General features: G+C 35.3%; 1 protein-coding gene across 10 annotated transcripts in view; it reads left to right on the forward strand.

Moving 5' to 3' along the window:
- RALGAPA1 (Ral GTPase activating protein catalytic subunit alpha 1) overlaps window positions 1–25,969 on the forward strand; it is a 131,221-nt gene that overhangs the window by 57,357 nt on the left and 47,895 nt on the right. For all 10 annotated transcript variants that reach the window (XR_002466544.3, XM_021542694.3, XM_021542697.3 and 7 more), the window contains 13 exons: window positions 777–970; window positions 1,092–1,190; window positions 1,297–1,452; window positions 2,871–2,999; window positions 3,975–4,100; window positions 5,302–5,360; window positions 7,336–7,444; window positions 12,641–12,751; window positions 13,709–13,777; window positions 15,001–15,135; window positions 15,863–16,046; window positions 23,184–24,048; window positions 25,443–25,514. Coding sequence is in view for 9 of the 10 variants with exons in the window: in XM_021542694.3 (XP_021398369.1) it covers window positions 777–970; window positions 1,092–1,190; window positions 1,297–1,452; window positions 2,871–2,999; window positions 3,975–4,100; window positions 5,302–5,360; window positions 7,336–7,444; window positions 12,641–12,751; window positions 13,709–13,777; window positions 15,001–15,135; window positions 15,863–16,046; window positions 23,184–24,048; window positions 25,443–25,514 (2,308 nt within the window). In the remaining variant the exon portion in view is untranslated. The remainder of the gene's footprint in view (window positions 1–776; window positions 971–1,091; window positions 1,191–1,296; window positions 1,453–2,870; window positions 3,000–3,974; window positions 4,101–5,301; window positions 5,361–7,335; window positions 7,445–12,640; window positions 12,752–13,708; window positions 13,778–15,000; window positions 15,136–15,862; window positions 16,047–23,183; window positions 24,049–25,442; window positions 25,515–25,969) is intronic.

The following is a 25,969-nucleotide window of genomic DNA, read 5'->3' on the forward strand; positions in this document are numbered from 1 at the left end:
TATCCACCTAAGGGGGTGGAAAGAAGATTCTGAATGCTTGCTGCTCTCAAGCTGGCTCATTATCTAGTATTTTGAGGCTGTTTAGGTAGTTAAGCGTGACCTGAGTAGACTTGAGCCATCATAATCTACTGAAGGTTTCTTTATATGGACAGTCTAGATTAAATCATCTTCCACCTAAAGAAAGAATGTTAATTCATATAGCACTGATGTGTGCAAAGAGCTAGGTGGGTGTTAGGATTGTGGTGCTAAGTTACTGTATGTTGCCTCTCATTCATACAAATTACCTTTTTAAAGGACAATAGCTAGAGACAAGTTTAGTCACACTTTTCTCTTTGATTTGCAATAATGTTCTTTCCTAGTAGATTCTGAAAAAAAACATTCTTTATGCATTACTAGGAAAAACATAAAGTTGAAAGATAATTTTACTTGAAAGCAGCCAGGTGGGGTTCTGGAGATTCATTGACTTCAAGAAATGTAAGAAAATACTTACAAGAGGAGTGGTATTACTAGGTCCATCAGATCTGTATTAGAGCTCCAGCAGTGACCTTAAATGTTATTTCATGAAAGAATATAAGAAACAGGACAATTCTTCCCCTATAGAGTTTATAATAGACAAAGCATAACATATACAGTGTTGAGGTGGCTGAATGGGTAAAAAATACCTTATTCTGAAAGTCCCATCATTCAGTTTTATGAGTGTGTATTTAATAGTTGTATCAGAACTTTTCTAGTTCTGGAGAGGTAGATCTCACTATGCTTTTTTTCTTCCATTACAGAAACTAGTGAATTCCCCTCAGAATGTTGCAGTGTGATGGCTGGGGGAACACTTACAGGATGGCATGCAGATGTTGCTACTGTGATGTGGAGGAGGATGCTAGGAATTCTGGGAGATGTCAACAGCATCATGGATCCAGAAATTCATGCCCAGGTTTTTGATTATCTGTGTGAACTGTGGCAGAATCTGGCCAAGGTAAAAGAACTGAAACTTTTCTCCAACCTGACCTGTTTGGGTATGATTTTCAAAAAGAAAAAAACACCACCTTATATATTTCCCTTAAATAATTCTCTTTCTGTTTTGTTTTTAATTGCAGATAAGAGACAATCTTGGTATTTCAACAGATAACCTAACTTCACCATCTCCCCCGGTTTTAATTCCACCACTGAGAATTCTAACACCATGGCTCTTCAAGGTAAATTTGAGCACTAAGCTGTGAAACAGAAATAAAAGTTAACATAAGTGTAGAAGAGTGTTTAATGTATTATTTATGAATAATAAATATTGTTCTAAAACTGTAGGCAACAATGCTGACTGATAAATACAAACAAGGAAAGCTACATGCTTATAAACTTATTTGTAAGACAATGAAACGAAGACAAGATGTTTCTCCAAACAGGGATTTTTTAACTCATTTCTACAATATAATGCACTGTGGACTTCTTCATGTTGATCAAGTAAGTTAATTATGAAATTCAAGATAATATAAATGTTATGACTGAAAATAAAATTCTGTTCATAAAAATACTCAATGTATTTTCATCTGAGTAATTTACCTTTGTTTTTGAAATTAGTGCTGTTACTGATACTTTTTCTAAAAAGAAAACTGATAAATGATCTTCATGTTCTTGGTTGTATTCAAAAATGCTTTTTTTGTAGTCCATTTCAAGCAAATATTAGGGCAGAAAAGGTACTCTCTCATTTTTTATTGATTGTATGTTACAGATTGAAGTATGCAAGAAAGAGAAGGAAGCAGATCTCTCTAAAGTCTACTGTTCTTCTTACTTGCTCCCTGATGCAACAGTTTAGCTAGTAAATTGTGCTCACTACATTGGAGGACTTTGTTTCTACAGCAAGTATAGGAACCAGCAAACTGAGATGTACTGAGCGTATCTGATCAGTGGGAGTAGACCTTTTGTATAGGTTTTGATATTAAGAAGTCTGAAAATATTGTATGACTTAAATACTTTTTGAAGGTTTGCAGAAGTGTAAAAAAGAGGGGTTTGTGAATATTTTTGAGGAACAATTATAGGCATGGGTAGATCAAAGGTTCAAGCAACCCAGTTTTCATTAATTGGGAAGAATAGAATTAGTCCAATATTATTCCACAGATGACTATGGATAGGACAGACCTCCAGTTTCTGTCCTCTAACAACCATTAATGCTGCTTTTCTTGCTGAATTGAAGATCCTCCTATGAGAATACTGCCATTTAGTTGGATATTGCTACTTGAGGAGAATTATTAAAGGAGAAAAGGCAGGGGCGTCTACCTGTAGACTTGGGATGTTTTTTTTACCATTAAAGCATTTTATATTTTTTTCAAGTACTTTTGAAAAAATTTCAACACGTACAATGATTTTTGTAAGTCTACAAGAACATAATATGCTGTGCTGATTAACTACATACCAAAAATGTTACAAAACATTTTATTATCTTCCTTCAAATTTTGGTTCCATATGGGTATATGTAAGAGGCTAACCTTTTTTAAAGTTGGACAGTACTTGCTGGAGATTATTAAGCAGTTGTTAAGGTATAATAGCTGGTTATCTTACTGTATCTCTTCTGTACCTATTCAAATGAATGGTTAATCAGTTACAGAACTGTTAAAAGCTGACTGTAAATTAATATATGAACTATTGTCCAAGCTTAAATGATCTATAAAGTATACCAAGTTTACATACATTAATATGAGTATACTTAAGGAATTTCTCTTTTTGTGCTACTCTTCTCTCACTAATGAGTGTTCTACTGGCCACAATAAGTTTTCTTTCTCACATTTTTGCTTTCCAACTTTTATAAATACCTGCCTTTTTTCTTTCATTTTTCATTTGATTTGTGTTGATACTCTTCCTTTTTTCCCTTTTCCTTCTGCGAGGATATTGTCAATACAATCATCAAGCACTGCTCTCCTCAGTTCTTTTCACTTGGTTTGCCTGGTGCTACCATGCTTATTATGGATTTCATTGTAGCAGCAGGAAGAGTGGCTGCTTCTTCTTTCCTCAATGTAAGTATTCATCAGTTAATTCTCATTTATGAGTGAGGAAGAATTTGAAAGAATACTGAGGAGTATATTTTTACTTGACTAGGGTGTCAAATTGATCCCAGAATTCAATGCAGTGTTTATCAAATACAGATAATGTTAATGATTTATTCTAGAGCACTACACATGCCTCTCCAGAAAATATGCGAAGAATGCAAAATTACTGTTGAAGCAGAGAATCTTATTTTAGAGTTACAAAAATTGTGACCACCTGAAGATGTTTTAAAGTAAATGTCCGTTTTGATTATGATTTCATTAAAAAAATGTACTTACTCGTCCATATCTTTGCTATGGAATAGCTTTTATGATCAGGCTTGAGAACTCAAATGTGCAAGTGTTTGCACTGTTTGGATTTTTTTCACATTTCTAATTTTATTACTCAGGCAAGTTCAGCCTTATGTAGTAATACTGATGTGATTACCTAGGTGCTGTTGGCTGTGCATATTGTACTCTTTCGAATTCCCCATAATCTCCTCCAGCTCTCTGTGAATTTTGACTGTTCTCCCATCAATCCCCCTCTAACCAGTTATGAAATCCAGTCTCCCTCAAGGTACTATCTGAAGTCTCTTGTCAGCTTCTTATACTGTAGCTTTTCCTGTTCAGTAATGCCTCATATCCCATTTAGTAGTTCTCCACATCCTGGTCAATTAGTTGAACCTAAGACCTGAACCCAGTTATCAGCTCTGTCATTTGTCTGTAGTCCTAACAATTCCTCTGCCTCCTTTTTACTGTCTTGGAAAATGAGAGCAGGGGTGTTCATGAGTAACAATCCAAGGAGCTGAGGTCTCTGTTTACTCAGCTTTGCAGGAGCAGAGAATTTCCAGAATAAAGGCAATAGCTGTATACAATTTTAACCATCATTCTCTTTTAAGATAGCTAGAAATGACAGCTTCCTGATTGCAGTAAGAATATATATTTCTTCCCACCTGTTTTTTTCAGGCACCAAGAGTTGAAGCACAGGTTCTTTTAGGATCTCTAGTCTGTTTTCCCAATTTATATCGTGAACTACCAGCTCTTCACCCAAATATTCCTGACATTGCTGTGTCTCAGTTTACAGATGTTAAGGTAGGAATTTTAAGAATATTTGGGTAGTATTCTATCACCCAGGACATGTTTAATATTGTGCTTTTGCAGAAAATATTAAGATTTTAAGATCTTAACATTCTTTGAAAGTAATTTCAAATATAAGATCCCATATAGTCTTGTCAAACTTTATACTTCTAAAGATACATTATAATTGCTAATAATTTAATAATAAAGTGTTTTCTTATGTTTGTAGAAGGAAATTATACATTATCTCACCCTTTCAAGCCTCCTCTCATTAGGGAGATTTGCAGGTATCACAGATTTAATTAGCTGAGACAAGAAGATTGAGAGGTTTAAGATTCATTATTTAATTTATTTGGACAATTTTATTTATTTCACAACTGATGAAATCTGCCTCTATTTAGAGGCTTTAAAATATTTTTGTACAGCAATGTGTTCTGTACAGCAGTATGTTTTTTCTTCAAAAGGCCAATATTAATGGAGTCCTTACCTTGTATGTCATGACACAGTTCTGTAGTGTGACAATGTACTGAAACTGCACAGAACTCAGTTTGTGTGTCTAAGAAAGGCTCCTTTAAGTTTTCCAAACTGTTTCAGTTTAGGGAGAAATGATGACTTGAGAGCTGCTTTATACCTTGCTCTCCTTTGGAAACTGATTTTTGAATTTCTTCTTTCTCATTTAGATTGTAGAATGGCTGTTTATGTGAATTATATTAAGGGCAGCCAACAGCTTTAGGGACATTTCACTGTAGTTGAGTCACAGGTCTTCTTGACAGCATTCTTAAGGCACTGTAGGCACTCGGTCTGCTACTAGTTGAAAATATTTTTAAAATCAATTAATTTTTTTGAAATGCTTGTTTAAACCTTAAAGTAAAAGATTCTTTCTGTCATACCCTTTAGCACTACTCAAGATAGCTTCAGGGAGTCCTTTACTATTTCTTTTTTTACCCTTGATATTTTATGGAAATATTTTGACAAGAATTGGATACATGGCTCATCAGCAGAATTAGGACAGTAATGTGTAGGATATTCTTGGGGTGGCACGGTAATGAGTATCTTGGACAGGCTAGATATTTGGAGCACTGGTAAGCAAACAATTCATCTGACCACAACGTAGGGACTCAGCTAAGCAATATGCCTGTGTGCACTATAATAATATTTTGATGCTTTCTGCGATGGAGTTACATGTAAATCAGTGATTATTTCCTCTTCATTTTAGGAACTCATAATTAAAACTGTGTTAAGCTCAGCAAGAGAGGAGCCATCTGGTCCTGCACGGTAGGCCATACAAAAAGAGCTTCTACATTAATAGATTCTTTTTTTATTATTTTGAGGTGAATACATTAGAGAGCTTAAAGTAAAAGTTTGTTGCATTTTATTAATGGTTTTCTTCACCACTGTCAAAACTGTGGTCTATGATGTGAATTTGAAATTGTTTGTAGTAGAGATGCTAAGTGAACAAACTGGTCTGGTCTAGTCCAGTATTCTTTCTGTGATAGTGGCTGGTGGGAAAGGGTGTAAATGGGGTAAGAGAATAAGCTTTCCCAGCCAAGTCTGGTGTTCAGCTCAGGGATTTTTTGGACTAGAAAGGCATTCTTTACTTTGATTAGGACAATATTATTTATGAGGGAAGGGTAGATTTTTTTTTTATTAGATCACATTACTTAATTTGAAAAACAGAAACAACTCAGTGTACATGAGCCCTTGTTATGGTATAGACAAGAAGCAGAAAAAACTGAGCTAAGCATTAAACTAGGAATGGTTGCTCTGATGCTTAAACCTAAGCATCTTCATCAAATAAACAACTGTGGAGATGATTGTTACCAGTTTTCTGTTTCTTAAGTTGCTTGGGATTTTATTCCTCCATACCCATCTTCAGAAGCATTCAGTTACACAGTCCTGTGTATGGGATTGGAAGAGGAATCTCTAATGCTACCAAGGAAGAGTGCATTTGTGTGCCTTATATATTTGGATAGAGTGAAAATATATGTCCAACTAATGTATTGTCACTTAAAAATACTAGAAGTACATACCTGAAAATCTACATACCTGGAAAAATCAGCTTATTGAACCTTTAAACAGTTTCTTGGAAAACCAAGAGCAGTTTTTCATCAGCCCACTTACCTGTTCTTCATGTGAGTTGATAATGTTTCTCAACACAGGAAAAAGAGGGAATATCCTGAGATCGCATGAATTTAATTTTTTTTATTACAAAACTGCTTTCTAAAAGTCATAACACTCTCCACTTTGCAATTTTTCTTTCAGTTAAAACATACAAATAGGGTGGTTTTACACTATAATGTACAATTAATTCTTGTATGTATTTTTGCTGTCTGCAAGCATTTTCATGATTCTATGTAGCCTTAAAATCCTTTTCCTACAGGACAGGTTTTATAGCCACTTCTGTTTCTATTCTAGCCTACAGTTTTTCTTTCCCAGATGTAATGCATTGCAGGTCACATGACCAGCTGTCTTGTTGTCAGTTTTGGCTTGCTCTCCAATATTATCCAGGATTTTGAATTCTGAAGTTGTTTCCAAAATATTTGTAGACTGTGTTCCTGAAGAAAAGAACTAATGGCTCAGAGATTGCTTAAGCTAACTTCCTAACATTTCTGACAAATTTCATCCATATGCTGATTTGAACGCATATATCTAAATACTCTTTACACTTCTTTTCTATTTCCAGATTTTAAACGAAGAAACAACAAGAGTTAATGTACTAATCACAATATGTATACTGGCTCTAGGATTCATTTACCCCTCCTCTATTCATCCTTGTTTACTGTCCATCTAAAACAATGTGAATGTCTATGAGAGAGTAACATTCCCCTCTGGTCTCTGTGTCTAAGAAGCTCTAAATATGAGCAACCTCTTGTGTTAGGAAGGAGGAAGCTCCCACCCCAATTTTTGCTTTGTCTTAAGAAAATATAAGAAGTTCTCATACGTTGATTTCAGGTCATATTTTTAATCAAAACACACATAGAAATTCAGGAGTTCTTGATGTCTTTTAGATTTTTAAATTGCTCAGATGGGTGCTTCCTCTGCCCTTTCCTCTGCCTTCACCAGTATACTTTGGATTTCTTGCTCATTTTTAAATAAGCTACAGTACTAGAAAGGATTTTTTGCAGTTGTTTTGGAAATATCAAAAACATATTTGTTGTTATATGTCTTTAGCAAAACCTAACGAATCATAAAAATTACACATTCCTGTAGAATGTTTCTCAGCAACTTGTCTTCCAACATTGTTTTACAGATGTGTTGCTCTTTGCAGCCTTGGTATTTGGATCTGTGAGGAGCTAGTCCATGAATCACATCATCCTCAGATCAAGGAAGCATTAAATGTGATATGTGTTTCTTTAAAGGTGAGAAAGTTAAATTTTTACAATGTATATTGCCTTTATGTGTAAAGATACTTTTCATTTTCAAAGTCATAATGACATTTTAACATCCTTACTTCACAGTCTCATTTGCCATCCTTATAAAAGAGAGAACTTAATTTAATGAGTGAATCTCTGAAATGTCAAAAGTGCTTTACTCTTCTTTAAGTTTGGAGAGAATCATGTGCTGGGAAGATAAGATAGAGGATCTTTATTTTATTATATATCAGTAGCCACTCTTACCTACCACAGTATTCTCACAACATTCTGTGCATGTTCACTCCTGAGTTTGAGTCATTGAATTATGCAATGTTGCCTCTTAGCCCTGGCTAGGTATTTCATGAGAAATACAGAGTACTTACCCTATATGCATGGAAGCACCAGGAATGTTTAATTTGCTGGGGCAGAATCCTTTTCTATGCTCATTCCAGGAACTGCATATTTTTGGCTTTTTTTCCTTGATGAGTGTTTTTGTTTTCCTCCTATTTTAAATATTTTTGCATTTGTTCTTATTTTATAGAATAATTAAAATATTTTATTAGTAAAAACATCTTGTTTTTAAGCAGTTTTCAAATTTGCATGTTTTTGAGCAATAGCTTCAACTTTTTAAATGTTTTCCAGTTTATCTTCAGAATCTTTCTATGTATTTTTTGTTTGCATTAAAATTCTATGAATAGTCTAGTCTTTCTGTATATACAGATTAGTAAAAATTAGAGTGTACACCTGTTACATATGACTTCTGTTGGATGTTGGGGATTATTATTTTCTTTTAAGCAATGGGAATCTAAAAACTATCTTAGCAGCTCAGCTGCTCACATCCTGTGAAGCAGAATTTGAGTCTTTTATAAGGTAGCTGCAGGGCTTTTAGTATTAGACTCTAAATTGCAATTTCCTGTTTTGCAAAATCACATTCATTCTTTGCAGCTCCACTAATACCCTCTTCCAAGGTTTTGTCCTTGGTTTTTAATAATGCTTAACTTTTACATTTCATCAAGTTCCTGTGCAAGTTTGATATAAGGCAAATGATGTTTTTGTCTTGCTGCTACAATTTTATCAATATTTTAAGTATTTTTAATCCTGAAATTCATACTGATTTATGTTCTTTTTCTCTGAAGTATTTATTAAAACAATTATTTGTATCTCATTTATATTAAACATAAATTACTATTTGAATGAGAAAACAAAGATCTCTATATTTCTACTTTGCTTTTGGCAAAGCCATCCAGTGCACATTGTCTTTTTTTCCAGTTCTGAGCAATGGTATACATTCACAATTGAGTTTAATAACGAAATGAAAAGTTCATTAATTTGTCATGGGAGAAATAAATTAGCTCTAATTTGTTACCTTAGCAATCTCCTGGCTACCAAGTAGTCAGAGGTTTGAACTCCCAGAATGGATTATTTTCTTATTTTCAGGAGAAATGAATGGGTAGGGAGCTATAGGCCTAGTCCGAGTTACTGATAAGTTCAATTGAACAAATGACATTGAATAGAAATGTTTTTTTAAGCAATTACATGCTTGTTTTTGAAATACCAGAAGCATATTCAGAGCTGCAGTTCAGCAGCTCGCTTTGGGTATAGCTAGTGCTTCTCCCAGCTGTGTGGCAATACTGCTCTGTCTACATTAACCTCTGCTGGAGCTTGAGCACAAAGGATCCTAACCAGTCATCCAGACCTGTGATTTTATTCTGCTTCTCTCAAAAATGCTGCAGATACATCACAAAATTGTGTTGTACAGATTTAGTTGAATGAATGCTAAACAATAGGTTATTTTCAAGAATGGACAAGCTTAAATTCCTCATTTAACATCCAGAAATAATGGACCCTTACAAAAATTAATCTTATAGTAAGACTACCTTTACAAGAAAACTGCTGAGAGCTGGGAAACAGGAAAAGTGCCAGTTCACTGGCATATTTTTCCCCTTCATCAAGTGATTTCTCAAAAATTATGTCCATAATTTATGCTACTATATCTAAATGTGGTGAATTCTTATGCTTTATAACACAGGACATTTTCCAGAGACAAAGAATGGCAGGTGTAATGTTTATGGCATCATACAGGTGTTTCCATGCCCCCTCTGAAGGTTCTTGTAAAAGAAGTCAGAACCAAATAACTGACTTGAAAGGGGTGAATTGTTTCATTACCTGACACATAGTCAGTGAGGCTACATGAGTCCAGGAGAGTGTTCTTCCAGAACCCACTGTGTGTTCAAAGGTGCCTGAGTGTTTGTCGTAGTTTAAGCCCAGCTGGAAGTTAAGCTCCATGCAGCCACTCACTCAGTCTCCTTTCTTCCTACTCACTTTAGTGAAATGGCAAAGAGAATCAAGGCAAAACTTGTATGTTGAGATGACAACAGTTTAATAATCAAAAGCAAAGTAAAACAGCATAATAATGGTAAATGATAGTAATGATAAGAGAAAGGAAAGAAAACCCAAGTGATGCACAATACATTTTCTCACCACCCACTGACTGATACCCTCTTCCCAAGCCAGACTTCCCCTTTCCAGATAACTCCCCCAGTATATGTACTGGGCATGATGTCCTATGGTGTGGAATATCCCTTTGGTCAGTTTGGGTCACCCATCCCAGCCAGGTCCCCACACAGTTTCTTTTGCTCATCTTCTCACAGGCGCAGATTGAGACAAGAGGAAAAAAAAGAAATCCTTGACTTCTGATAAACAGAACTTACCAAAACCAAAACATTAGTGTGTTATCAACACCATTATTATTCCAAATCCAAAACACAGCACTGCAAGAGCTGCTGAGAGGAAATTATCTCTACCCTAACAACAGCATTCTTTTGAAATGTGATAAATTGGCCATGCTAGGACAGCTTTCTGAAGCACATGAAGGATTTGATCTATTTCAGCCAACCCCCATATTCTTGATCAAAACTTCCTCCATGATGCTTTTCCCATGAATAAAAAAAAATTGTGTGCAAGGTTAGATTTTAAATTTATTTATATTCCTTACTTTATACACTTCGTCCTTTATGTGAAATTTATGTCTCTGCTTACTTTTGTTCCTTTATTAAAGAAAAAAAAAATATCTTCAACCAAAGAGGCTAACTGATTTGTGTAAACCAGCCAGTAATAATAAAAATTTATTCATTAATCTTCATTTTAGAGCCTCTTTAGAAAAAGAACCATTAAAAATTTAAGAAAGAAGTGCTTTCTGTTTTTAAGCAGTGAATGGCAAATTATTCAGTGACAATGAAAAGTCTCCAGGTCTTCTTCTCAGGTATTTTTTTTTCTTACTTTCAGTGATCAGGATGCTCTGTATTGGGCTACCCCAGTTTGTGCGCCCCATTTTAAATCTCCAGTGATTTTGGAGTTTTCCTGCAAGCTTGTTAGGATGTTTTGAGCAATCTGGATTTGATCTCAAGTTCTGTAATCAAATTGTCATGCTTTCAGTTTGGTTTTTCTTTTTTTTTGTGTTTTTATTTTGTTGTTGTAGGTTTTTGTGTTTATTTGTTTGTTTGTTTTGGTGTTTTGTTTGTTTGTTTTTTTATTTTGGTTACCACTCAAGCTCAAGCATTAGAATCTATACCCTGCTTACTGTGCTCCTACAGAGTACTTTCACAGCATGGAAGGAGTCATTCTCATGAGGGATATAAAAGTAATGCTAGTCTTGTCATATAGTTTGTGAAGATTTGGAGATGTGAGATGTTTACTGTTTTGAGCTAAAAGTCAACGATAACAGGAAACTGCATCCACTGAGAAATAGGGAAAGTCAGAACAAAAATTAACTACGCATTGTGTACTCAGCTTTCCATCTCCCTGGATGACTTGCAAGAGCCATTCAAAATCTTTCCTTTTGCTTACATAGATACAACAAATAAAAAATGGTAATTACAACTTTTTACTCCAGACTTTTCCTTATGCTTGTACCATTGCTTTGCAAGACTTTAAATGTAAAAATTGATAGCGCTGCTTTGATAAGCAGATAAAGAAGCACTGACGCAGAACAGAGTCTTCTTCCAGCGTGTTGTCAGTTTAAGTTTTTGCCATTCAGAAATTTTTGCCATTCCAAAATTTTATTCTAAAATCTTTATTTCTACTCAGTCTTCTTTTCCCAGGCATTTCAGCTTTCTTAAAGGTTTGGGTTTTTTAAGTTTTGTGAGATGCATCTCTCCCTGAAGGGTTAATAGAAGTGGTCTGAGTAAGAAAAAAGCCTATGAAGCCAAGAAAGTACATCTAAGCGTTTTTACAGCATAATTGCCATTTTCTGAATTCAGAAGTAGAGAGCCATTTTGCAGCACATATCTGTGACAGTTTCGCTGCTGAATATAGTGAGATTGAAACAAATAAAATATGGTCTTAATAATGCAGGATTTCACTTGTAATAATTACTTTGTCCTTGTCATTTGCTGAACATCTTAATGTTTTAAAGCAAGTGCAGTGAAGGTAAAAAAACTCAGTTACATGTCTTGTGCATCAATAATTTAGGGAAACACATCCCTTTCTTTTAAATTCTGTTTTTCCACTTAGGAGTGTAGAACAGGGTGTGCATTCCCTCCTGAGACTGGGAATTAGTTGTACAAATGTGTTCCTTTCTGGTTTGACCAGCACAGAAACTGTGGAAAACAGGCTGCAGAGCAGCAACCTTCTCCTGCCTTTAAAGGAAAAGCAGAGTTAAGCACAGAAGCCAAGGTGAATTCATTTCCATTCCAACATGCGCTGGGCACAGCAGTCGCTGGCAGATAGAACTGTTCAGCTCATGTTTAGTATCACAGGCTGTGTTTTGGGCATGGGACTCTTCACCTGCCTTGACTCTCAGCAAAGACTTCTGAATTCAGAATTGGATCCTTGGGGGGCTTTGCAGTAATTCATTAATATTAATAATAATCAAGATAACAAGAAATTAATTAATTCTTTCTGGCTTCATGATAATTGTACTAACCAGTCTGAAGTTAGTTAGGAAATAGTTCTCCCCTTCCTAGTGTGCAACTCACTGGATATCTGTCCCAAAATTTTGGTGTTAGCTGCTAACATTTGTTTATGAATATAAAGTAGGTCCTTATGAGCTTTTTAAAAATTAATTCTGTTTCTCTGGTAAATAGATACTTAAGGAACTATATGTATAAAACTACGAGTGAAATTTGTGACCACCCTACTACCTAATGTATTCTTACATGAAATAATTTTGTCATTGTTACTGTGCTGTGTTCTCTTTTCCAGTTTCCAAATAAAACAGTAGCCCAGGTTGCCTGCAGTATGCTGAACATGCTGATACATTATGTACATAGACTTCAACTATATCAAGCTGATTCACCTTTAAGAATTATTCAAGTAAGTAATTTTTTTAAAATTTAAATTTTCAGTTATTTAAAATGAAACACTATAATGTATTACCCTAAAATTAAACATCTGAATATTGACAATTATGTTTTGCAAAACATTGAATTAGTATAAACATAATCTTAATTAACACTAGCAGTAGGGAATTGCAGCACACATAACTTCCTGACTCAAGTATTGACATGTAATGCGTTTATATCATGCCTGTTTTTTCTCAGAGAAAAAGCATCATGAGAATGTTGTCAGTAAAGTATAATTTTTTTATTAATATTTGATATCTTCAAGCATGTTTATTTAAATTCAGGAAGAAAATGATTGCTTAAGATATGGATCTGCAACTGTGTTTTGCATATCCATGAAAGACTTCCAGTATAAAGCAAAAATAATATTTTGAATATGCTTCCCATAACAAGGAGGTAGATTATGGCCTTTGTGAGTCTGAGCCATAGAGAAAATACAGAGGGCTCCCAGGTTCTTTTCATGTGAAAGCTTCTTAAGAGATACAGCAAGCATTTCTGTGCTCCTCTGGAGACATATTTTTGATCAAATAGAGACAGGGTGTATACAAATTCTAGTTGTTCTCAGAAATAATGTAACTCAGATAGCACCATACACAAACCAGCGCCTGATTTCTTCCCGTGTCCTACAAGTGTGTTGAGTCATGTTCTTTTTATGCCTGAATATTTGAGGTAGCTGTGTAATTTCATTGTCCTTAATGCACCTACATCAGTCAAACAGAACATACTCCTTCAATGTATTCCACAAAACTCAATTAGAAATGTTTTTATTTAAAAAAAATTGTCAAGGAGTACTGTAACTTGTCTCAAAATCATTGTAATAGAATTTAACCGTGAATCTATTATCATGTTAGATTTACCTGCTTAAAAAATTATTTTAAACTTAAATATTTAGGCTCTATTTTAAAAGAAATATGGTATATTTCCCCAGATTCTGATAGCAACTATTACACATCTGTTACCCAGTACAGAAGCTTCCTCTTATGAGCAGGACAAGAGGGTAAGTATTTTTCATTTCTAGTATTTTCTGCTTCAAGCTGTGTCTCTTCTGAATTAGCTTTACTGTGGGGCTTATTAGGTCATTCAAATTTGGGCACTTTGGTGCAGTTTATTGCTGACAGCTCCATCATTCTAGGCTACCATTCCCACAAGGAGCTGGAGTTCATCTGTTGTTCATTTTGGTCTTCAGAGCTCTGTTTCATCTTCTGTCTCTGCAAGAAGTCAGGGGCAGTTGTAGTCTATGCTCATAGGCCAAGCTACCCACTTTTCCCTTGAGGATGCTTTCCATAATTGACCAAGTTTCCCCATGAGCTACTGTCAATCGTTGTACATGAAATATCAAATAAAAAAACATCTTATCCATTTTGACAAATGTAGTCCTAATGGGTTCCTGAAAAATTGGTTAAAAATAAAAAGACTCAGTGCCCTTCATCATTAGGTTTATTATACTTTTGAGGGACAAGCTTGGAATGTGTTATGTGAAATTAGTATATTAGGTAAATGGATTTTTTAAAGACTTCTATTTACCTTGAGAAATATTTTAGAGAATCTTGCAGATATATTGTCTTCTCTTCCACAGCTGAGTTTTAAAAATCAAAAACATTTATTTTCTCTGTAAGTTATTGATGATTTGGTGTGGATTTGTGTCTTAATCTAATTCTGTTCCAGAGTCTTTCAAAACATCCCAAGAGGGATTTGATCATTTTGCTGAGTAACCTACACTACAGAAAGCAGTTGGATTTCTTTCAGATGATACCTAATGCTGCATAACATGAATGATATGTTATAAAGTACATTCTGTGTTATTTATAAAGCACTAAATACAGGTGAATTAGTTCCATTTTGTCTAATCCTTGATTCACTTTACAGTGAAATTTATGTGCAAAATGGTGCATCAGCCTTAAGTTGGACCTGTGTTATCTGTCATTTTAAAAACAACACCCTGCAAATCAATTTTGAAACTGTGGGTATCCTCTTAAGTATAGTATCTGCTCACAGTTTTACCCTGATGAGAAACTGTTGAATGGATGGCCTTTGCTAAATACCTCCGTAGCCAAAGTTTTTACTGACGCCATTAAGTTTTGAAGCTACAGTCGTTAACAAGTGGGACCTGCTATTACTGAATTGAAAAAAGAAGGCAAAACAGAGAAATAAAGTAAAGAGATAAATATGAAGTAGCAGGTGCTGGCTTAATTGATTTGTAATGGAAAGTGTTTTTTCCAGTTGGTGGTTTCTTTACTTCTGTGCTTGTTGGATTGGATAATGGCCTTGCCATTGAAGACTTTGCTGCAGCCGCTTCATACTACAGGAGCAGAAAATGATAAGACTGAAAGATCCATTCTTAATTGTATATATAAGGTACATGTTTCTTTGCTCACTTATTAAAAGTTTCTATGTATGGAGGTAGTGACAGTTTCCATGGAAATGAAAGCAAAAGTTTTCTGTAAGCTGACCTCCGTTCTACTCCTGAAATATAGATTGCTGGCTCAGTTCTTGCATGTTTCACTGCAACAGCTTGATCTTTGGTATATTTGGAATAGTAGATTTTGGTTTACATTTTGGATAGTTAACCAAGCTCTTTTTTTTGTATGTCATATAGATTGCAGATGCTTGTATTGTAGAAGACTAACATTTAATACAAAAGGATGTAACTTTTATATAGCAAGCAATTTCATTTATTAATGAGCAAAGCAAAAAGCACTAAGTTACAATTACTGTCTTTAGGAACACAGGAGAAAGGGGTTTTTATCCTTTTTGCAAGGGAAGGGGATTAAAACCTCTAGCAGCTTAGACCTAGCATATGTAATTAACGAAGATAGGAGATCTAAAAATAAAGATAGCTTAATGAGTTTTTGTAGGTTTTCTTTCATTATTGTTAAATTCCACTTGGGTGATAATAATTTTCTTTGCAGACCAGAGTTTGTTTCTGTAAATATTAAGCATCTAAAATTTTCTAACATTTTGTCATGCCTGCCTTCTAAGAAATAGATTCTTAAAATACAAATAAAAATAAACTTAATTTCTTATAAAACTATAAATTATAAATTTCTGTAGTTATTGTAATGAAATTCTGCTTTTCTTCTAGGTTCTACATGGATGTGTCTATGGGTCTCAGTGTTTTAGCAACCCAAAATATTTTCCTCTAAGCCTTTCTGATCTGGCATGTATGGATTATGATCCTTTTATGCATTTAGAGAGCTTAAAGGAACCAGAACCACTGCATTCTCCAGACTCAGAGAGGTCTTCTAAACTTCAGCCAGTTACTGAAGGTTTGTCTAATTGCCTAAATATATTTTCTTTCAAAAAAATTTTGTCTAGGTTTTCAGTGTTGAAGTGTTGGCCTACAGCACAGGTTTTCAGCTATATGTAGACACTAGGTAAGAACCATTAGTATGGAATGAGCAAATGTAATTTTGAGCAATTACCATTTGATTAACTGAAATAAGTATGGTCTGAACAACACCAAGATCAATATGATATGGATTCTTCTGTACTCTGTGTATCAGCAGAAGTGTTAAGTACTGCAACATGGATAAATGTTGCTTTTCATTTTACTTTCAGTAAAGTAATTTGAAATTTTCCTTATTTTGCTCCTTATTCTAGGAGAATTTTGGATTTTTGTTCCTGTTTGACATTGTAGTATTGAATGCTTTCCATGAATTTTTTTATGCTATCATAATTCATTGTTGATCTGTTTTTACACTGCTTAAAACAACAGATCTGTTTAAAAAGAGAGAAATTTTCCCTTATCTGGTTAGAACCTCAAGAGACATGGGAATTAATGTTTTCTTCTTAACTCAAAAATAAAGAATCAAGAATCTAAGCTACAGAGGACTATCAAATATTATTCAGTGTATCTAGTAAATATCAAATGGCTACATTGGGAAGAAAATTGAAAAATATGAGATTAAGGTACGAGCAACTCTATGTAGTGCTATTCTGCCTCTGTATTAAGTTGTTCCATTTAGGCTTTTTTAAGGTATTAAGAACCAGATAAATGCAGCAGTTCTTTGTAGCAGCTGTGTGCTAACAGCAGGTGATTTTGTGGTCTGTAGTGACTACGTGCTGTTTTTTATGTAGAGAAAATGGCTAATCATTGTGCCCTTGTCTAAGGCATGCTTCATCATCCTCAAGTACTTTTTTGGCCAAAGAATTCTAAACATAGAGCTGTCTCCTAATAAGCTCAGTATTGGATTGAACAAGTCTGATCTGAGAACTACTGGCAGGAGAAGCTGTAATTATTAAATTTACTGAAGAATGAAGCAAGGTACTATAGTTGGCTTTTCGTCAAATGGCTGTGGCCTTATTAGCAAAAAGTAATCATCTGCAGGGTCAGAATGAAAGAGGCTTCGAAGGATTCATTCTGTCCTAATTACAGTCTCACCTATACATATTATGTAAAGCTAATATTTAAAGCATTTGCCAAAATTTACTTCCACTGCATGTTCTATTACAGTGTAGTGAATTGTAGTAGCTTTTTATGCCTGGCATCTTTTGTATTCCATAATAATCTGTAATTATGGGTTAGAAGCAAATGCTGTGTGGCTTTTTTAATCTGACAATCTGAAAAGACAACCCTGAATAGATTTCTCTTTAAATGAATACAGTTGCACAAAGCCTTAGCATCAATGTCTTCATTTCACATTTCCAACCGTGATCTTTTCTTTTATGATTTCTTGTTAAATTTCTTAATAAAAGTAATTTTAGATGTTCCTTTTATCTCTTCAGATAAATTAAGTTTCAGGGCTCTGGAATTGTAAGCTAGACTGTGAAATTTAATTGGCAGACTACAGCACTATAATGCAACCCTGGTTCTGCAACCTTGCACTTCTAGTCCCCATTGCCAGGCAGAAAATAAAATTGGCAGTGCTTAACCGGTAGCACAGCATCTGTTCTCCCTGGCATTGTTGGAGGAGTGAGAGGAGTAAAACTAGTGGATAACAACCAGTCTGGGTCTCTGTCAAGACAGAGGGTCAATTAGTACAAGCTGGCAGCAGAGCAGTATGCCAATGGGTCAGCATCTTTTAGTAGAGTGAAATAGCTGTCAAAGTATTTTTTTGAAGGAATGGAAATGAGCAGGGCAGAAGTTACAGAGAATTCAGGGAAGTTCTACAAAAACAGGGGAGGAATTGTGAGACTCCTTAGGTCACAAGCAAAGCTGAAAGTGCTGAAGTGACAGAATTCTTAAGACAGGATGCTTTAATTGATGTGATTGATTTACCCTGTTTTGTCTCTATTGTTCGAGATCAGAACCATCACAAGTTTTGTGGATACAGTATAATGTGGTATGAGACCAAGAAGATACAGGATTTAGAGTGACACAGCTGTGTAGTGGAGACAGGATCTACCGAGAGGTGTGGAGCCAGCCATGCAATAAACAACAGAACAAAAATTTCTTAAATCCTCTGGGAACAGGCGTATGTTGAGGGAGAAGATGATTATTGGCTTCTCTTTTTCAGTAACTTTACAAGTTCTGTCACTCACAAGGAAGCTCTTAACTTAGGATTATCTGTATCTTTGTTCTGCTTTCTGTAGCTGGTAAAGTGGTAGATTTTAGTATGAGATATACAAAGAATAACTTTAAAATTAAGTATTAAGTATATTAAACTGTTACATTTAAACCAGAATGAAATTTTAGCAGCTCTCAGTAAGGAGATTAGTAGGAAGCTTTCATTGCAACATCAGAACTTGCAGGCACCAGGTCTGTGATGCTTTCATACATCTAAAGAATCCCTGGGCTTGTCTGTGTGAAGTTCCTCTCGTTAGTGTTGGCAACAACCTGCTCTAGCTACAGTAGAGGCATACAAATGGTGATGGTGGTGGTTTGATCCTGGCTGGATGCCAGCTGCCCACCAGTGCTGTTCCATTATTCTCCTCCTCATCTATGCAGGGGAGAGAAAATATAAGGAAAGGCTCATGAGTTGAGATAAAGACAGGAGGAAATCACTCACCAATCACTGTCATGGGCAAAATAGATTTGACTTAGGGAAATTAATTGAATTTATTACCAAGCAAACCAGGATAGAATAATAAGAAATAAGACCAAGTCTTCAAAACATCATACCCCTACCCCTGCCTCCTTTCTGGCCTTGACTTCATTGTAAATCTCTACCTCCTCCTTGCAACCTAGTGGTGCAGGGGGATGGGGATTGCAGGACTGCAGTCAATTCACCACATTGTCTCTGCTGCCCCTTCCTCCACAGGGGAAGTACTCCTCATGCTCTTCCCCTGCTCCAGCATGGGGGCCCTCACACAGGAGACTTCTACAAGTCCTTCCCACAAACTACAGTTCTTGGTGAGCAGCAGGTCCAGCTTGGAGCTGGCTGACATTGTCTTCATCAGACACAGGGGGAACTTCTAGCAGCTTTTCAGAGAAAAGCCCCACGCTACCAAAACTGTGCCACACAAACCCACTGTTCTAATTAACTGCACCTAACTAGCCAGCTTAGATGTTCCTAAGCCAACCTGGACTTCATAGTGCCACAACCGGCTAACGTACTTCTGAACTTTTTTGTTTAATTTCAGGACCATAAACATATATGACAGAGAAGTTTGGTTTTTTTTGCTATTATAGACAAAAACATTTTGAAAGCGGTTCTTCATAGATCACAGATCTGTTGGAGGTAGTTGTGATTGGAAGGTTCTAGTAACCTTACATGTACAGTGGTCTATCAGTTATTGATTTGATTGATTTTTACCCCATTATGCATATTTCTCCAAACATATTTAAAACTCTTTTGCTTAGCTTGATAATTTGATAATTTTTTTTCTAATATTTTTCAATTTCCAATGAAAAAATCTTCCCTGCCTGATGTCTAGTCTTAGCTTTTGTTTAAAAGGTAGAAATATAAAATGCTTTTCATATAAGGGTTTGCTGTTTGCCATTTTACTGAAAGGACACAAAATACGCACTTTAAAAAAATCCTTTGTACAGAGTGCATCTAGATTAACACAGTTTGTGTTTTGTGGGGAATAATCTAGAGATGGGCTCTCCTATGTCTATATAGCTGAAGTCTAAAATTAGGAAGGAATGAGACTTGCTTAAACCAAGGTAAAATACAGGAAACTAAGCTAAGAGGAGCACTCTTAGGCTCCCTCTAAACATAATGAAAGAAAAAGTGTTTTTAGAGAGTGATTCATCCCATTGAGATTTGAGATTAATCAGTCTGTACAGGTCATCATTCTTTAGACAGCTAAAAGGATAAGGAGAATTAAATCCCCCCTTCAGTCATTACTTTTTACTTCTACTACATAATTATAGTTGCTTAAAACTGTTCAGCCAAAGTTGAATTAAAAAGTTAGCAGCACATCTTAAGGAAAGTCTGGAATCCTTCATTCATGCTATAGATACAAATTAGTAGTGATGGAAGACCTTCAGCCGTTCCACAAAAGAGGTAATTTCAGGACTGAGAAAAATAAATAGTATAACATACTTCTTGTAAATTGCCCAATGATCATGTACGTATTTAAATGACATTGCCCAAGTCAGAGGCAGTACCATTGTATGGAAAGCAGCGATGTATTCTCTCAGGAAGACAGGTCCACAAAGCAGTGAGCTGGACTGCCTTAATGTGTAAAGATATGACTTAATTTGTAGAATTTGTGTTAAAGCTGTGATGGCTTGCATTATTACTTATTTTCATTTGCCCTCCAGAAACAAAGAGCATGGTTTAGATACTCATTTTAAGGTTTTAATGTATTGAATGTTCAGTTATTCCTGATTGAGGAGATGTACATCTAGGAATAAATTAAGTTGCAAAATTAATTTTAAATTTTCATCATTTCAAAATGGGTTGGGTTTTTTCCTTTTTTATTCCTGGGGAAACCATCATCAAAATCTGATTTTCTGTGTGGCAAAAATGTTCCAAGATTATTGTATTTAATTTCAACACAACAGGTTGCATCTTACAGTCTACTTTTCAGTATACTTCTCTTGATACTTCTAATTTTTCTGTGTCATTTTTACATCAACAGCACTGCATTCTGAGAGAAGACTCAGTGTAGAGTTCAAATTTTATAAAAGAAACAATGACAGATTTATGATTTTAATTCAGGTGAAAAGTTTCAGGGCAAGGCTGCATTAGGTCTGAGAATAGATCTTCCAAATTTAAATTAATTGTTCCCCTTTTCATACGACTGTGTCACCTCTCTTTTCCATATGTCCCTTAGGCTCCTAAGGGAGTAAATTCACATACAGAGGCACAAAACAGCCATGGTCAGTTCGAGATCTTTAGGGTTTGCCACACAACAGTAATAGTAATAACATATGCTAGCAGGTCCTTATGTCCTCAGGTTTCTCAGCAGAATTTAATAGGGGGCATTTAACCTTTATAGAATGGGACTTCAGGTATCTGGAAAGCTTGTGTGTCTCTGCTCCTGGGAACCTGAGAAAAGTATTACCTTATTTATCTCTGCAGTGACAAGTGCTAAATACTTGGTATAAATATCCTGATAAAGATGGGCCACCCTCTGCATTGTCTAGGTGCTAGTCAGTCATGTGCTGATAAATGGTTCTTCAAACACCCAGCTTATTTTCTCTTTGTTTTGTATAAAATCTGCTTCCAGTTCCTTCTTCTGTTTCAGCAGATGGCACTATAACTTAATTTCCTTGCATGCTGCCAGTATCTGGACATGTAATTCAACATCGCTGAATAATTTTGTATTTGTAAATTTTAAATCTTAAGAAGCTATAGATGATAAAAATATAATCTCTAATTTGCTTGTATTAATTCTCAGGGCATTAATTTATTAAAATACTTGCGCAGATATGAGTTTTAGAACTGTGTAAATGTTATGTTGATTTTGCCAGCTATTAACTGGATGAAATGTTTCCCTATTTGCAGTTCAGATGTAGTGCTTCCTAAAGGAATAGACCTGCCAGAATCCCAAGCATCTCTTACATGCTGTACCCAAATCTTTTTGGGGAAAAAAAAGGCAAATACGCACTACCTGTTTTTTTTCACAGTTGCCAAATGCATCCATCGTCAGAAACTGAAGATCTATAATGGCAGTCAGTACACATCACAAATTTGCCTTTATTTTTCCAGTTAAACTAATTAAGACATCTGAAACTGAGAAATTTGTTTATTAAACATTAGGTTTTGCAGCTTGTGAATATCCAACATAAAGGGAGATTAATTAATTATACTTTACTTCCATGCCCAAGAGGTTACATATTCTCAATAAATACTGAATTAAAAAGTAACATCATTCAGAACATTCTGGTTTGATGGATTTTGGTGAGAAAAAAGATAGGAAGTGTTTGCAGCAGTTTTCACTGTTGAATGTAATTTAAAATACATTATGTAATCCTGAGAAGTACAGTTGTTTGACCTTCTCTTTGTAAATCCCAAATTCAGGGCATCCATGCCCAGTTACAAGAGAGAGGATACAGGAAACAAGTACTTTGCCATTTTGATCTTTGTTCCCTCTTCTGCCAGTCTTATTCTGCAGTGTAATATTTTTGTGTATGGGTTCTTCAGTGGGTCCCTGAACCAGTTGACAGTTGTCTGCCTGAGAGAGTCACTTTGTCCAGCTCATGTACTTCATGTACTGTGGACTTATTGAGAATAATTAAATAACAGTATAGTACTGTGTTAGCAGGGTGTGAAATAAACAAAAAAATACCTTTTGTGAATTTAGATGACGTAATGTGCAAGTAGAAGATATGCAGTAAAGAAGGTGGTGGCAAGAACCATGTTGAAATACCAGTGCATCTCACAGAATAAATTTCACATAAGATGGGCACAATTAACTTTTTTTTTCTCCCTCCCAAGGTTTTCTAATCTGAAACTATGTAACATGTAGTTGTGGCATGAGATTTCATTTTGAAAACTTTGATAATATTAGATCATGTTCAATATAGACAGCTTTGTCTTTGATTTTGGGCTTTCAAATTATCCAGTGCTATTCTTAAGCTAACCTACATCTATATGCTCCCCAGGGAAATTAGGATGGATTAGACCTTTTGTGCATCTATCTTCCTTTGTATTTCTCAGTGTAATGATGTGTATAAATATAAAAATGCACTGCAGTTGGAATGGACATCTTGCAACACAGTTATGATCACTGCTTAAACAGCAATTCAAGATTTATTTTTACTAGATAAGAAATTGTGTATTTTAGAAGAACAATGCTGATAACAAAGCTATGGCAAAGGAAGTATAATCTGTAGACATAGACATGGCTATAAAATAATGGAGATGGTTCTGTAACTGTTTTAGGATTTTTCATGCTGTTTATATACAAGGGCAATGGTCATCAACATACATATTTTTCTGTTACTGGGTTGCATGTATCCTCAGCTTGCCGTGCTCATTCTCTCAGGAAGAGACCAAAAGAAACACATAAATCTCAGTGTTGTTTTCTGAACTCTTCTTTTAAAACCTGTGCTCTTTCTCTTGCAGTGAAAACTCACATGCAACAAGGATTAATTTCTGTTGCTGCTCGTACTGTGATAACACATCTAGTCAACCACTTAGGCCACTATCCTATGAGCGGAGGTCCTGCTATGCTGACCAGTCAAGTGTGTGAAAACAATGACAATCCATACAGTGAAAGTCCTGAGCTTTCTCCTGAACTTTTTGAGAACCCAAATCTTCAATTCTTTGTGTTAAACAATACTTCCCTGGTGTCTTGCATACAAATCCAAGCAGAAGACGATACGCCTGGGGGAGGACTGTCTGCTGGACTTGCATCAGCTAATTCAAATGTTAGAATTATAGTGCGTGATCTGTCTGGCAAATACTCATGGGATTCAGCCATTTTGTATGGACCATCATCTTTATGTGGATCTTCACAACAAGCATCTTTTGCACTTTCATTATCTCAGCAAGATAAACCAGAAGATTCTCTTTCATCTTTTGAGCATGTGGAGGATGTATCTACAAGAGATGGAATTACACTCCAAGTTAAAAGGAAATTTAGAGACACTGTACCAACATGGGATACAATTAGGGATGAAGAAGATGCTCTTGATGAGCTGCTGCAGTATTTAGGTGTTACAAGCCCTGAATGCTTACAGAGAACTGGTGTTTCACTCAACATCCCTGCTCCTCAACCAGTCTGCATCTCAGAAAAGCAGGAGAATGATGTCATCAATGCAATTCTGAAACAGCATACAGAAGAGAGAGAGTTTGTTGAAAAGCATTTCAATGATGTAAATATGAGGGCCATGGAGCAGGATGAGCCAACCTCACAAAAGCCACAGTCAGCATTTTACTACTGTAGGTTACTTCTCAGTATACTAGGAATGAATTCATGGGATAAAAGGTAAAACAACTCATATTTTAAGAACTTTTTTTTAAGTAACTGTGCTGTTCTTACCTTGATAATAGAGTTTGTTAAGCCAAAAATATTCCAGGCCAGCTAACAAAAGAAAGGGAATGTGTATCTAAGGCCTAAATGACAGCTTTCTTCTGCTTTTCAGCCTGTCATTTAGAGAGACAGAAAGGAGGAATATGTTGCATTTATTGTGATTCATAGTCTTTCCTTAGAAAGTGTTGGAAGGGAAATTGAAGGAATCATGTATTTTCTTTGCTTTCCATGTATGTTGCTGCAAAAATCATTACATTTCAATGTCAGAATAATAGTCAGAAAGTGTCACATTCTCAGCTATTGTGTCACTGGACAGTGTCCTGCTGCTTTGTCTGCTAAAATCATGCTTGCATGCAGCCTCAAAGCCTTGCATGTGTATTAGCTAATGAGAAAGATGTGTCCTCTACTAGTTATTTCAACATTGGCTGTGCTTGAGAACTGTTTGAATATTGTTTAGAACAGGAGAGAACCATGTTCAATTACAGAAGTAATGTCTCTTTAACATTATTATTTTTGTGTTTGTGTGGTTAAGTGTATGTCTGCATATACATGGGGGTATGTAGAAATATTAGCATCCTAGAATTTATGGGTCTTTCTGAAATCTTCTGCTGCTGCTGCTTTCAAATTTCATATTGGAATCATTTATATAGTTTCCTGCTATGAAGGGAAGTGGATATTTGGTAAAACAAAAATAATCTGTGTCACTGAGGTATCACTGGAATCAGACAAAACATTGGTGTTACAGCCCTTCTTATTTGGGTCTGTAATTCCTCAAGGCATTCTGGTTTTGAAGAGGACTGCTCTTAATTCCACAGTGTTTTGTGGGAAACATCTTAAGCACAGTTGAAAAGACATTAAAACTGCCTTTCTTTCTCTAACATATTGGTTTCGTTTTTTGTTTAAATTGTTACAGCTGGCTGGCTGATTACTGAGCTGAGTTCTGCTCTGTAGTTCAGAGTAACAAAAGTTCTGTGTTGAATGTACCCACCCCTTTCAACAGTAGACTAATGGGAGTGTCTTTTGTCAGTAAATATATATATTTTATGGTTCTTCTGTAGAGAAGAAATGGATCCCAGTCAGATCCAATGGGTTGACAAAAGAAAGTGGAATGAAATAAAGGTTTACTTAGGGCTGTAATGAATGTAGAAGATTTGCTGGAGTAAGAAAAATTGTTTGTATATATTTTTAAGATATCTTACTTTTTATATGTTAAGAAAGGACTGTTGAAAAGGCAGAAGCATTGGTTGACTGTTCCTGAGTGGACCTGGGTATGTTGTTGTACCGTTGTTGTACTGTTCTGTATCCATCAGTGAAGAGTTAATAAAAGAGCTCCAATTTTCTCTATTTAGAAGGAGCTTTCATCTCCTGAAGAAAAATGAGAAGTTACTTCGAGAACTCAGAAATCTGGATTCAAGACAATGGTAAATTCTTTTAATGACTGCCTACTTACATGTTTTAAGTGTGCTTTTACTCGAATGGCTCTAATTGCATAGATGTGAGAGTGGAGCTGACTTTTTTAATAGTTTTTTTAATTATTAATGTATTTTGCATTGTACCGTAGTTTTTTCTGTTCTACTGAAGTTGCATTGGTTTTATTTGTATGGTCAAATTCTGCACATAAAATACCGTGAGATAAACAAATTTCAAAACACCTTATAATTATAAGTGTTTGTGAATGCATAACATTTAATTCTTTTAAAAATTTGATATATCAAGGCCTTCACATTTTAAGTTTTGGTTGATTGTTTAGCTGTTTCAAATGGTCCCAGTATTTGAAAATACAGACTTCTAGTTAGAATTGTAGGACAGAATTGAAAATGGATTCTTTTTTGTAGAAGTTGAAACAAAACCCAGTGGAAGTTTTAGAAGTGTGAGA

The sequence above is a fragment of the Lonchura striata genome, chromosome 6 (genome assembly GCF_046129695.1).
Source record: "Lonchura striata isolate bLonStr1 chromosome 6, bLonStr1.mat, whole genome shotgun sequence".
NCBI classification, from domain to species: domain Eukaryota; kingdom Metazoa; phylum Chordata; class Aves; order Passeriformes; family Estrildidae; genus Lonchura; species Lonchura striata.